This window comes from Netta rufina (genome assembly GCF_964035555.1).
Source record: "Netta rufina genome assembly, chromosome: 15".
Lineage (NCBI taxonomy): Eukaryota > Metazoa > Chordata > Aves > Anseriformes > Anatidae > Netta > Netta rufina.
In genome coordinates, this window is record NC_140138.1 from 16,906,235 (window position 1) to 16,919,954 (window position 13,720).

Genomic DNA, 13,720 nt, shown 5'->3' on the forward strand with positions numbered 1-13,720 from the left:
CTATGAGGAATAGTTCTGGCCTGGGTTTGGGATTTGTTTTTTGATGCAGAGGGGGCTGTCAGAAGTATTCTGGTCAAAATACAAGGACATGAAAACCTTCATTTGTCTCTCCATAGAGTAGTGAAAGATGAAACACGCCCAGCCCGTAGGAAGCTATTGCTTTTATGGCTAAAGAAAACACATTTTAATCACAAACATGGATTTGCTCACATGAAAGATGAAATGATTTACGCTAGTTTTTTAAACCTATTTTTGGATTGCTTCCCTTGAAATTTAAATTGCTGTCTGTAACATTGCTGTGCTGATTGGAAATCTGAGCCGGAATGTTTGTGCCTTGATCATTAAGGATTCCTACCCATAGGATTTTATTGCATGTATTTGTGCTTTTGACTGTAGCTATACGTTATTCAGGCGAAAGACACTGACATGACTAGATAGTGAATATCATTCTGGCACTTGATTCTCTAATATCCTCATTAATCTATTAGGTGATTTTTTTTCTCTTGTTTTTATATTCAAATTGTAGCGATTAAAGCTCAGATAATTAACCTTAGTGATGCCAAAGAAATTGTCACATTGTAAAATTTTGGGTGTACTTCAGTTTAGCTTTTATTATGATGGCATAAGGATTCTTCTTTATAAAAGCATCCCAATCCAACCTGTTACTGCAATTATTTTAAATCGCATTGCTAACTTTGTTAATTTGAAGGCAGAACTACTCTCTAGTCTTGTGCCAATGTCCTGTACAGAGTGCAATTTTTTTCTATTTCAAATTGAATTAAAAAAACATATCTATTGTGTTTATTTGGAGCAAAAGAAAATCAATATATGAAAGAGATGTAACAGAGGGAAAAGTAAACCACAATATTATGAAGTTAAGTCTAGAAAGACTTGATTTATGGCTCATGGGCAACATGTTGCCTGGGAAACTCCGCAGGTTGCTTATGTCACAGAATGCTTGCCCTCACTCTAGATTAGCCAATTCAAAGCATGGTGCTGCCATTCCCCATTTGCTTGGCACACTTGCCCATGGGCCACCAGACGTCAGAGAGCACTGGCCTCACCTAGTGAGTTGATGGTCATTTAGATGTTTCTCAACCTCAAGGTAAAACACACATTCTCCAGTGACAATCTACAAAGCACGACATGAAGGAGATCCAAAAATGTTTTGATTACATCCTGGGTTTAATGTCTGGCCACTTCTCTATTCTGGCACATGCATGTATGGCAGGTGGTTCTGCATCATATTGTCTTCTGGGTGATGGGGATGAACATTTTGCAATGTGATCTGTCAGTTGGAAACGTTCTCTTCTAGTCGGATACAAACATCCATCACTAGTTCAAGCCTGGGCTCTGCAGATGAAAATTCAATGGCTCAGGCTGATGACAACTTAAAAAACCTCCATCTGGAACTCACTGAGACCTGTCTGGATATGATGGCCCGATATGTCTTTTCAAACTTCACTGCAGTGCCAAAGAGGTAGGGGTCAGTCAGTGACCGGGGAGAAATATTTTTGTTTGAGGTTTATATTTTACTTTATCAGTGGAAAATGGCTGTGACACCCTTGAGATTCTGGCAGGCCTAGGAGCCATTTCTTGCAGATAAAATCTGGCTTGTGTAAATATGAAGTTAGATGAGAAAAGTCCATTGCAGCCAACCAGCCTTGTCCTCAGCCTTGAGCTGATCAGAAGGAGATGCACTGAAGGTTGTGTAGCCCCAGTGGCACGCTGTTTGTGAGCGCTGCTTTGCTCCATGCCCTTGCTTAACGATAGCAGTTTTTGCTATAGAACTGAGTACCATGCCAGCTGGCTTCCAATCAAGGGCACTTTTCTTGTGAAACCCTCCCAGAAGGGGACACGTAGCCCAGACAAGCCTTGTTCCCGTACTGCTCTGTAATGTGTGGCCAGGATAATAGTGGTAGTGCTTCTATCTAATGAAAGGAAAGTTAGCTCATCCCTTATCCTGATGGGTAACACGTACATGGATTGGGGAATATGTTTCAGTTGCCATAAAAAGGAAGAAAACAGAACCTATCTCCTGCGTAGTCACAAGGAATCAGCTGCCTCTGGAGGCTCTGTGCTTTGCAGTCTGGGAGCTGTGCTCATCACAAATGTCTTTTTAGGTCTCCTGTGGGTGAGTTTCTGTTGGCTGGAGGAAGGACAAAGACCTGGCTGGTTGGTAACAAGCTGGTGACTATCACTACAAGTGTTGGGACAGGGACAAGGTCCTTGCTTGGCTTAGACTCTGGAGAGTTCCAAAGCAGCACAGAGTCAAGGTAATTTTTGCTTGCATTTCTAGAAACTTCCACCTAACAAAGTCACTTTAAACATCCACCGTTGTTACTGTGCTTTTTTTTTTCTAAGGTTTTCCTCTTACCACAAGAGGACTGTTGTATTTGTCCGACATGATACGATCCTCTCTCAACATCACCAATATCTTTTTTTCACAGCTCAGACCCTGTTTTGCAAGTGAGACAAACTAAAGAAGCTCCAGCAAAACTGGAATCTCAAGCTGGGCAGCAGGTTTGCAGAAGCTCTCGCAACAGAGTCAGATCCATGTCTGGTAAATTCCTATCCTGGAGTCTTACTGCCGTTGCTGGGTCTGTGTTACAGGTTTAGGTGTCCTAGCACCTACTGAAGAGACCTGTGTCTAAACTGAGCTGAGAATCTGGACCTGCCTGGTACTTAACAGTGGGCAGGTAGCAGCAGCCGTTGGTCTCAGTGCTGCTGGTGCTGCTTCTGCTTGCCTTTCCTTGCAGGAAGGCTTTGATGGTTGGTTAAATGGTGAGCACTTGCAATGAGAACCACCTATATCTACCTAACCATGTGGTTTATAAGAAATACATGCAAGGTAAAGCTCTCTTAGGTTCTGAGTGTTGTGCTAGATGCTCTAGATGCTAGAGGATCTCAAAAGATTTACTGTTTCTCAGATATTTTTATTACTTACTTAACTAGTAAATAATTACTATAAATATTTTTAGTATCAACTAAACATTTTTTCCCTTCTGTGTTGTGCTTGTCTTGCTAGGTGGTCATGCCTTACGTGTTGGTGCCTTAGACAGCTCAGCCTCCCACTTCCCTGGTGGTTCAGCTTCCCAAGGGACACAGAGTCCTCCTGCTCCTTCATCTCGATCAGAGAAGTCTAATCCTGCTCCACAGACTCCTCTGCAGAAAGAAAAAGCAAACTTAGCTGCATATGTCCCTCTGCTGACACAGGGCTGGGCAGAAATCCTAGTGCGCAGACCAACAGGTATCTTTACCTGGGTGTGGAGTGAACTCTTTTTGAGTTGCATACGTGCATCTGCTGTTAGGGAAGGATTAATGACATGCTGAAGGTCAGAATTCTTGAATACTGCAGTACATTAACTAGGAATTGTCTTTTTCAGCTGGAAGTTGTTTCCTGAGAAAATAACTGACCTAGTATCGTTAATTAAAACGAGCATTTTGAATACCTTTTGGGGACCTGCTATGGTAATGAGTTTACTAAGGATTGTTTTTGAAGGACTTGGGACAAGGTATAGAGTAGTGGGAGCTACGTGCTGAAGATAGGAAACAGCCAAGTGATCCTGCCAAATGTCAGGAGAACTGAGGAGATCTATTCTCTGTTTGGATACTTGCAAAATCCAAAACAATGTGTGTTTTTCTGGAGTGGAAGTCCTTAATGCTCTTCCCTAATTTTCTTCACCAGGTAACACAAGCTGGCTGATGAGTCTGGAGAACCCACTGAGTCCGTTTTCTTCAGATATTAACAATATGCCCCTGCAAGAGCTGTCTAATGCACTCATGGCTGCAGAGCGTTTTAAAGAACACCGAGAAACAGCTCTATACAAGTCCCTCTCTGTCCCCTCCTCCAGCTTGGCCACTGGGACAGCCAAACCATCGCTTCTCCAACGTTCCAACACAGGTGAGAGATGTCAAGCCAGTCGTGTGTCTAGCATAGCTGTCACTAGCCTGTTTCAAGTCTGTTGAAGTTGCTGTAGGTGTTCCTGAAATGTAAGTTAGTGGCTTGAGGGGTGACAGTAATGAGAAAGGGAATCACTTCTTCTCTTTGTAGTTTTCAGTGAAAAATTCCCTTCCTCCTTGCTTCTGATGTTTCATCAGAAAAGTAGCTCCCTTTCTTGACTATAAGAAAGAGAGGAGCAGTGGAGCTTCTTTGCAGGAGTCATGTGTTTCATGATAACTGTTTGCCAAATGAAAGTAAAGTCACGGATCTTTTCTCTTTCCCGCTGATCTGAGCATCCCATGTGTGAATGGATCTTCCCATGCAGCACTTTCATTTGTCTACAGTTTTTTTTGGGCACTGGCAGCGGTAGTTTCCTAGGAAAACAGCCTAGGGTCAGTTAGTTGCCACTGTTTTACAGCAGAGATGGCAGAGCACAAATCCCAGCAGCTGCGGATGTATTCACCTTTTAAAAAGACTGTTCAGCCTTCAGACTGGTGCCGTTGAATCACTTGAATTTTCTTTGATGGCTTTAATGTCGTGGCCAGGGTTTGTCACTGTATTGGCTGTAGTGCCTGGTGATGTTGATGCTAGTTTACTTTGAAAAGAAGTGTTAATGCTGGGTTGTTGCTGTTGACCAAGCTGGAACTTGTAAAGCTGTCAGGAATCCCAGCTTAGAGCTGTCACCAACAACATTTAGCTGAGGCTGTCGGCATCACTAGCGCTAGCAAAATTGACCGGTGATAGCAACAGGCAAGGCTGTTCTGAGTAGGTGGCATCAATGGTATGAGTTGTTTTGGAAATCCAGTTAAAAAGAAGAAAAAAATCTTATCCATGAACATTCCTGTTGAGTCCTACAAATTTGTGGTATGTGGGCATTAACCGATCAGTCAAAAGAAACACTCACCTGAATGCCACCCCTGTGGCACTCAGTGAGAAAATCATTTTGGTCATACTAGCTTCTGCAGTAGCCTGCCAGATGCAACAAGTGAAGTGAATGTTTTGAAGAAGTTTTGCTTTAAGACTCTCATATGCATGGTGTTCTTCCTCTGAAGAGGTTAAATCCGTGAGTCTTTGTCCATATTTCTACTCTTCAGACCCTTCTGTGCATTTAAAAACTATCTTTTGCCAAAAGTATGTATCTCAGGAAAAACTCAGACTGGTTTTCTGTTTGTGCTAGGACATCACCGAGGAACTTTCTGTTTCTAAAACTCACAAAGATGCATTCTTCAAAGAGAGCAGTTTGAGTCTGCATTGTTTGAATGTGTTTATGCCTCCTTATTCATGTTGAAACCTTGCACCCTTGAAGTATCCCTTTGGCATCTAGTGAGCTTATCCCAGCTTGTTCTTTCCTTTGTTTTTATTTATTTATTTATTATTTTTTATTTTTAAATAGGTTCTTGGTTACATTTTAAACTCTGTGCTTTTTAATTTTATTTTCTTTTCATATAGTCTCTCCTTCCTTTTGATGTAGCTGCTCACTTGATTTCCCTTTGCAGTGGCCTCTTTCTCTTCCATGTACCAGTCCAGTTGTCAAGGGAAGTTGCACAGGAGCATATCCTGGGCAGGTATATTTATATATCTTTAAGGGAAAAAAAAAAAAAAAAAAAAAAAAAAGTATTGCCATAGAAGAACACCTCTGATTCATAGAAAATGTATCCCTCATACTTCATTTTCCCCTTCCATGTCTCCTGTCTGTACCCGGTCTCATTACTCTCAACAAATGGGATCTTGACTAGCATGAAGAAGTCCAAGCCAGATGCAACATTTGCAAGTGCAGGCAATTTCTTAAAGCAACTTTTCTTTTAGCTGGGGTGGGTTGTGAGTCATGAGGCACAGCATTCAATGGCCTGTCAAAATGTCTGAGTAGCTTGATTAATTGTTTATTTTCAGCTTCAGTTTACAATTGGCTTTGTGTTCTGCTAAATGTGAAAGCTCCCTATTCTGAGAATAACATAGAATATGCTACAGGACAATCTACCCAGAAATGAAGTCCCCTGCTACTCAGCCCACAGAAATCTGTCAGAATTGGACACAGAATCTGATGAAAGAAGCTGATAAATATGTATTAAAAGTTTGATGTTAAAATGGATGCTGGTTTACAGGTTTTTTTTTAAGAAAAAGAATAAATATATTTAAGGTGGAAATGTGATTAAATTCTAGCTTTTTGGAGGCCCAATATCAGTGTAAAAACTGTCTCTGCTTCAGTAAAATTTACTTTGTCATTAAATTAAGCAGAGATCAAATTGCATAGGTTACGAGCACAGCCCCTGCATTGCTTTGATGATTTGCAGTGCTTTGTGACTTTAATTGGAGGGTTGAAATTTCCTTCTATCTTCTTTCCTTCAGTGGAAAATTCTGTGTAGAACATTCCTAACTGCTGTTTTATTTTTTTGACATAGGCCTCTTAAAGCAGCACAAAGATGCTGCAGTAAAATGTTTTTCTATACTTCTTTCAGCTCAAATTCTTCTATTCCCACCTAAAGTATAATCAGTGAGCATTTTCATTTTTAAAAAACACCAGCAATCTTGGCAGTGATGCAAGAGCTAGGGAAGCTTGGAAATGCTGGATATATGCAGGTGTGTTCTGGCTTGGACAGCTAACCAGATCAGCACGTTGTTTTGTTTTTCTTTTATTTTTTTTTTTTATTTTTTGTTGAAAGTATGTGTGTGCAATGCTAACTCTTAATTGCTTCTTTGAAATAACTTTGGTCCTGCGAGCTGAAATCAATCCAGGAAAAGCTGCTTTAGTGATTTTTTTTTTTTAATGTTTTGCTGATTTTTCTTTAGTTTTGGTGTGTGCTTTTTTTTTCTTTTTTCTTTTTTTTTTTTTAATTTGGAAAACAAATCTTGGCCTTTCAGATTGGTCTTCCAGTCCCTTGTGTGCATAATGGGAAGCCTCCTGTTCTCCAGCCTTTTCCTCAAGACAAAAAGCAAGGCCAGGAGGAGCCTTTGGTCAGACTCATCCCTGTGGTCAGGGTCACAGCCAGAAGTAGACACAAGGTTAAACGCTGCAATAACTTCCTCCACCGTAGGCAGGGCTTCGAAGGAGCTTTCTTGTCAGTGTGGTTTCATTACCCATTTGCCTGATCAGATGCCACATGCAGGTTTCCCAGTATTGCTGCAGTGCATGTATTACTCCTGCTCTCTTCTCCTTTCACATGTCTAGGGCTGAATTGTTTTGCTTCTACTGAGACATACTAGGAAAACTGCCAAACTGCAAGTAAATGGCTCCTAGTAAAATTTCTTACCTCCTCCTAGGCCACTACAAGGCACCAGGAGCGTTACATTTCAATACAAGAAAAACTTAATTTCTTTGCATACTTGCATAGAACTGATCTCTTCACTGCCTGGATAACGATGAACTTTTAATGCTAGTCTTGTATTTCCTTACATCTCTGTAGTTCCTGTGTGTCCTCATAGCTGAGTATGGATGTACAAGGTCCCATTTTCTTCATTCTGTCCCCTGCTTGTTCATCAGTGACAATTGGAAACAACTGCACTTGTTTTGACAAACGTAGGTGCAGGCCTTTGCTGTCAGGGTAAGGTGATCAGGTATCCTCTCCAAAAGGGAAACCAGGAGCAAGGCTGACATGACGTGAAATGAAAGAACCAGGCCACTCATTCAATATGGCCTTCCATTGAAATCCCGTAGGGAAAAGGCTGGTACTTCAGAGGAAAGGAGGGGGACCTGCCAGTCTATTGCCTCTGTGCAGACTTCAGTTCTTCTGCATTGTGTCTTGGTAGAATCTGCGGTAGTGCTGGAGGAAGGGAGCCCGTCGGAAATGGAGCTCAAGGAAACCGAGTTCCCAGCTGAGTCTCCAGAGAGTGAAGATTTTGAAACTTCGTGTTCTGAACAAGTCTTGAGTGAGGAAAGGTTCAGTAAATCCCACGAGTCGTATAGCAGGGTAAGCAGAAACAAACAGCACTTTTATGCTGTGTTGCAACCCCATCTTCAGACACATGGGATAAGTTGTCTGTGCCTCTTGGCACCTTTTCTAGCTACTCACTGGTGGTACCAAAATGTGCACACAGTCATGACTGAGTTGTGTGGCTCATGGGAGACTGCAAACGGAGCAGGAGCAGTAAATACCTGTTTCATGCAGGGCCCTCGATCTGTGTTCCTTCGTATTGGGACCAATCTGCTCATCCTTCACTGCAAGCATCATAGGCTGCCTTAATTATTACTGTTGTCAGCTTACGTTTTGTCGATTAGGAAAACTGTTTGTATTTGTTTCTTTCTTTTGAAGTCCTCCTCAACGTCTAGCCAAGAAGAAAAATCTTTGAAATCAGATGATCTGGTGGAGGGTGGAATTCCCATCGGGAGAGTCCTTCCCCCGGAGGATGGCCGAACGCTGGAGGAGCTTTCCTTCCAGCCGTCCCAGCCGCTCAGCAAGTCGAGCTCTTCCCCCGAGCTACAGACACTGCAGGAGGTTCTCAAAGATGCAAATGGCAGAGAAGTAACAAGGAGACTGAGCACAGAAGTGAAATCAAAATCTCAGTCTGGGAACCTGGAAGGGGATGGGCTGGGCAGTTGGCTGAGCAAGGGAGAGGATGCCAGAGCAGCTGGGTCAGGGGGGTTGGATGGAACTGGGCTTGCCACCTCGCCTCGCTCCCCCTCTGGGCACCGGCCCAGGGGATACACCATCTCTGACTCAGCCCCGTCAAGAAGAGGGAAAAGGATCGAGAGAGATGCCTTCAGGAGCAGGACGGCAGCCTCCAATGCTGAGAAAGTACCTGGAATAAACCCAAGGTGGGTTGAGGAGCATATCTGAATCTAGAAATAATAAGCTTGTAGTCCCTGAAGCCGGGGCTGGATTTGTTCAGATGGGTCTGCAGGCTTTGTGGGATCTACAGGACAGTAACTGATTAAAAAGAAAGATGAATTACTTGTGTTTTTTCAGACCCTAATATAGAAATGTTTAATTCGCTGTTAATAAATTAATTTCGCAGTCTTAGGAAATAAGTGTAAATAAATGGATCCCACTTTAGGGTCCAAATGCACGTGTGGCTTGAATGTAGGACACCTAGAGTTGATTTTGCTGTAAATAGTTTGAATTGCTAGGCTTGCTGTTCAGGAAATCTAATGTGCAAAAGGAAGATGAGGGGGTATCGTGTATATATATATTTTTTCAACTTTAGACATAGGTAGTTGCCCCAGATTATGTTATGAGACAATCTTCATTTAATGGTTAATTTTGTAAAATACAAGTGTCTATAAAATCATTTGTCTTGCAGACTAGAAGTACCCATGTAACTGTGAGGAAGGAGTGTGTTCCTACTCCTTTGTTCTACCAGTGGATTGCCTTTTTAACAGAGGCTTTGTGCAGCTGCCACCGTTTGACATAATGATTGTTTTTTATGACAGGGGTTTATTACAAACTGCAGGTAGTCCAGGCACCCGGTGTCTCTAGGAGATGAGTAATGCTCGGCTAGCATTTTAATTGCTTTTGTCTTCTTTACATAATGTTCTTACGTACAAGAGGTCAAAATGGACTGAATTTTTTTATGGTAACAGGACATGTTTTTCTCTCTCTCCCGTAGCTTTGTGTTTTTACAATTGTACCATTCCCCATTCTTTGGTGATGAAAACAACAAGCCCCTTTTGTTGCCAAATGAGGTAGGCAAGGATTTTTTTTTTTAAATTCTTGTAGTTAATCTTTCTAACCTTTTTACTTTCCAGCTCATGTGGTGCGATTTAAAGGTGGTTCTTACTGACAGTGTTACAGATGGGAAATTTTCTATACCCCATTCCTGGTGGCTCCAACATTCTGCCTGTGTATTCAGCTAGAGGTGTTGGAAGATTCTGTTGGTGCTGTTGCAGGGTCCCAGCCAGAAGGCAGGATGATTTGTGGGTTCTTGTTTTTTTGCTGCTAGTAGGAGTGAAGGATGAAAACGGAGCACTAGGTGGTATTGGCAGAACATCGTTAGACAAAACTATCAGCCATCAGGATAGTTGGGAGTGACCAGGATGCTTTTTGTGGTTGCAGGAGAAATAAATCACAGGCTTCCTGGGGAAGTAGTGTGGGAGTGCTCATGAGCTGAGCACCACAGACCCCCTGGTGAAAGTTTTTCCCTTGCTTCTGGTTCAGGTGGTGAGGCAGCAGGGAGCCTGGGTGAGATAAGGTGATGCTTCGTGTTAAAAATATTCTTCAGAGCAAGAGACGTGATAATTTTTCATGCCTGGAGCTGAAGTGAATAGATGATGTAATATGTCATCTAAAGGACATCTAGCCTGCGCAGTTTGCCAGACTAATCTCATCTGAAGTATTAAAAAAAAAAAAAAAAAGAATCCTGGAGACAGCTGCCATATAGCACAGCTCTGTACCCTGACCTGATGCACTCTGCTCTTGCAGAACAAATTAGGGCAGCATTCATTGAGGGCACTGGTGAAGGTCAGGGATCTTTGCTTACACTGTGCTGTCAGAGTCTGTGCGTGGCCTGCTGCTGTCCAGATTTAGGAAGGGCAGTGAGTGTTTGGAGATGGTAGCTTTTTAAAGATGTAACAAACGTTTTGATTGCAGACGTTTGAAAAATCGGTGCAGCTCCTGGATCAGATTCCTTCTTACGATACACACAAGATCGCGGTGCTCTACGTTGGAGAAGGTCAGGTGAGTTGTGAGCAGTTACATTCATGATTTAATGGTTACATCTCAACAGACGGCTGGGCACTGCTACTCCAGCTGTGTGATCTGTACTGCTCCTGCAGTAGCCTTGCTTTTCCTTAGCTTCTTGCATTAAAAATCAGTACCTGCGTGAATCCCTTCTGGGGAGGTAATAACCTAATCAGTCATGCTGATGGAGTGCTCTTAACATTCATTGTGGGACTGCTCTGTTCTTGTTTTCTAGAGCAACAATGAAATTGCTATTCTGTCGAATGAGCACGGATCCTATCGCTATACAGAGTTCCTGACTGGCTTAGGGAAGCTCATTGAACTTAAAGATTGTCAGCCAGATAAAATTTACCTTGGAGGCCTGGACGTGTGTGGGGAGGATGGACAGTTCACCTACTGTTGGCATGATGACATTATGCAAGGTAAGATGTCTCCAGAATTTAGAAGTGGAAGGATGGTTTCTTCTTATTTTAAGACTGAGCTGCTTTCTCCAAGCTTCCTTTTCGCGAGTGTAGTAAGGATGCCTGGGGCTGTGTTCTCCCTCTATTCTGTCTGATGTCTCTGCAAGCCAACGAAGGGAGAGGTGCATACCTGCCTTCTTTAAGAAAAATCATACCACTTCTAAAATAATCTGTACTATGAAAGATTGATAGGGATTTGTGTAGAGGTTTGTAGAATAAGCTGCTTGGTCCTGAGCTGCTTTGAAGGCTGTTAACTGAGGACAGTATGTGCATGTCAAAACTCTGCTAGTGATTTCTATGAAGAGCAGCATTGAAAGCAGAAGGGTTGTTGTTACTGTGGTCATTACTCTTTGAACTGCAGCATTACCCAGCTCCCACACTACTAAGCAGTGCAGATACCAACCAGGATCCAGCAAGCCATGTGAGGAACTTCCCAGACGTTTTCATGCAGCTCTGTGGATCCCAGTCATCAGGCTTTGTCCAGTTCAGTGGAGCAGCTGCACGTTACTCACCAGGGTCCTTGGTGCTCTGCAGAGGTCAGCTAGGGAAAGTCCTGGTTTAAGGTATTTAACTGTTCTTCCTCAAACCAGTTTCTGCTCACCATGTTACAGTGACATGGAAAATATTAGCCAGAAGCACATGCCCAGTCCCCTGTTCGTTTTCTGTGAACAGAGAGCTAACGACCCCAGCTTGATGGGAATGCTTATTCCAGGGTACATCGTGCTGTAAACCAGACCTGTAATTCACTTTTCTAAGTGTGGTGCTAGGGAGGACCATGACAGACAGCGCCTAGGAACTGGCAGCTGCAGAGCTTTCAGAGGCTGCCCTTTCAGTGGCAAAGAGCTGCCCACTGTGCTCCATCCAGAAGGACTGGATTCAGCTGTCACAAACAGGGACAAACCTACTGAGGGAGCACAATGTATTTGTTCATTACGGTGGTGCTGGTACTATGTTGTCTTGCAGACAAATGCTGCGTATTGACCGTTGCTTGCAGCGTTGTTTTCCTAGCTCAGCCTAAGGGTCCTTCTGTTTCCTCTTCAGCCATTTTCCACATCGCTACTCTCATGCCCACAAAGGATTTGGATAAATATCGCTGTGACAAGAAAAGGCACCTTGGGAATGACTTTGTTTCTATTGTTTACAATGATTCTGGAGAGGACTTTAAACTGGGAACAATAAAGGTACAAAATTTTACTTGCAGGCATATTATAAAACAGGCATTTGGCTGTTTGTAAAACCTTTATCTGATGCACATTATCTTGGTAAACAGTGTTGAGATCATGAGTGGAGTTTATTTGCCTCAAGTGGATTCACACATAATAGTGTATAGCATTCACCAGAGTCACATTGGATGCCAGTAAAACGTATTTGACTGTTGTATTGTTTTCCCATTAGGGTCAGTTCAATTTTGTGCATGTTATCATAACGCCGCTGGACTATGACTGTAATCTGGTGACGCTGCAGTGTCGAAAAGGTAGGAATCCCTCCAGCATTTGTTCTCAGTCTTTTCTTTATTGTTGGTGGCGCAATAACTGACATCACTTTGCAGTGTTTTTGCATTCCAAAAGTAAAAGCTTCCAAGAGAAACTCTCCAAAACCAATTTGCTGCCCAGTGACATCTGTATACGTCCTATTTATGTATCATACCCTATTTTTGACATCTTTCCACTGTATCACTCGTATCATCTTCAAGCTTAAGATAAAGATCACAGAGTAGAGCAGATCCCTCCAAGCACTGCTTGGGAATGCTGCAAGAGTTGGGAGGTGGAGACCCCTGCAGCTGTTGACTGCCAGCGTCCTTCCCAGCGCTGCAGGTCCTGATCCTTGGGGTTCCATGCTGAGTCCTGCACTGCTCGTGCAGTTACCTGCAGGGGCGTTTGCTTTCCTTTTACCAAATGAGCACTTCTGGGGTATTTTTGTTCCATTTCAGTTCGTATAATAATGAGCTCAGCAGGTTCCCCTCAAATGCTTACAGAGCAGCCAGGATTTGAGAGCCAGTTGTGTTAAGTTGTGGTCTAAACTCTGTCTGTTAAAGCTGGAGCTGTAGTGTTTGATGGGGGAGCTTCTGAGATTCTGTGAAACAGTTCTTCAGGTTTACATTACTTGTCCATTTGGTTACTGGCAACTTTTGTCTTGTACTTCTCTCTTAACTGTCTGACAAGAACTTTTCTTCTTTCTTTAAAAAATGAAGACATGGAGGGCCTTGTAGACACAAGTGTCGCTAAGATCATCTCTGACAAGAACCTACCATTCGTAGCCCGTCAGATGGCCCTGCATGCTAACGTGAGTACCCCTTGTGCTCCCTGAGACTTTGTCCTTCAACAGGCTTGTTGGTCTTTCACCAGCTACCAAGGAAAGTAGCTGGTGAGTAGGACTTGCTAAAACAAATAAGCGTTCTGCCTCAGTTATTTCTTCCAACCTTTGAGTCAATTACTACATGAGCTTACATTTCAATCATAGTCAAACAGTACTGAAATGTTCTATTAACGTTATTGGCATGGTTATCTTAATGTGCATCTATCTTCTTTCCCTCCTTTTCCCCATCCTTCCCAAATCAGATGGCTTCCCAGGTTCACCATAGTCGATCAAACCCTACTGACACCTACCCATCCAAGTGGATTGCTCGGCTGCGTCACATCAAGAGGCTAAGGCACCGGGTGAGTAAACACGTCTGTTCTTGGTGTTTAGAGCTGGGCTCTGCCTCA

The 13,720-nt window shown here is 42.9% G+C and overlaps 1 protein-coding gene across 4 annotated transcripts in view; it reads left to right on the plus strand.

Annotated features, from left to right (window-relative positions):
• TSC2 (TSC complex subunit 2) overlaps positions 1-13,720 on the plus strand; it is a 37,033-nt gene that overhangs the window by 17,531 nt on the left and 5,782 nt on the right. For 2 of the 4 annotated variants that reach the window (XM_084296062.1, XM_084296063.1), the window contains exons 27-41: positions 1,316-1,480; positions 2,124-2,276; positions 2,451-2,563; positions 3,029-3,250; positions 3,689-3,904; positions 5,440-5,508; positions 7,688-7,848; positions 8,191-8,693; positions 9,485-9,560; positions 10,465-10,551; positions 10,790-10,976; positions 12,057-12,196; positions 12,411-12,489; positions 13,207-13,298; positions 13,574-13,672. In XM_084296062.1, the coding sequence (XP_084152188.1) occupies positions 1,316-1,480; positions 2,124-2,276; positions 2,451-2,563; positions 3,029-3,250; positions 3,689-3,904; positions 5,440-5,508; positions 7,688-7,848; positions 8,191-8,693; positions 9,485-9,560; positions 10,465-10,551; positions 10,790-10,976; positions 12,057-12,196; positions 12,411-12,489; positions 13,207-13,298; positions 13,574-13,672 (2,362 nt within the window). The remainder of the gene's footprint in view (positions 1-1,315; positions 1,481-2,123; positions 2,277-2,450; positions 2,564-3,028; positions 3,251-3,688; positions 3,905-5,439; positions 5,509-7,687; positions 7,849-8,190; positions 8,694-9,484; positions 9,561-10,464; positions 10,552-10,789; positions 10,977-12,056; positions 12,197-12,410; positions 12,490-13,206; positions 13,299-13,573; positions 13,673-13,720) is intronic. The other 2 variants (XM_084296064.1, XM_084296065.1) reach the window with 1 other exon arrangement.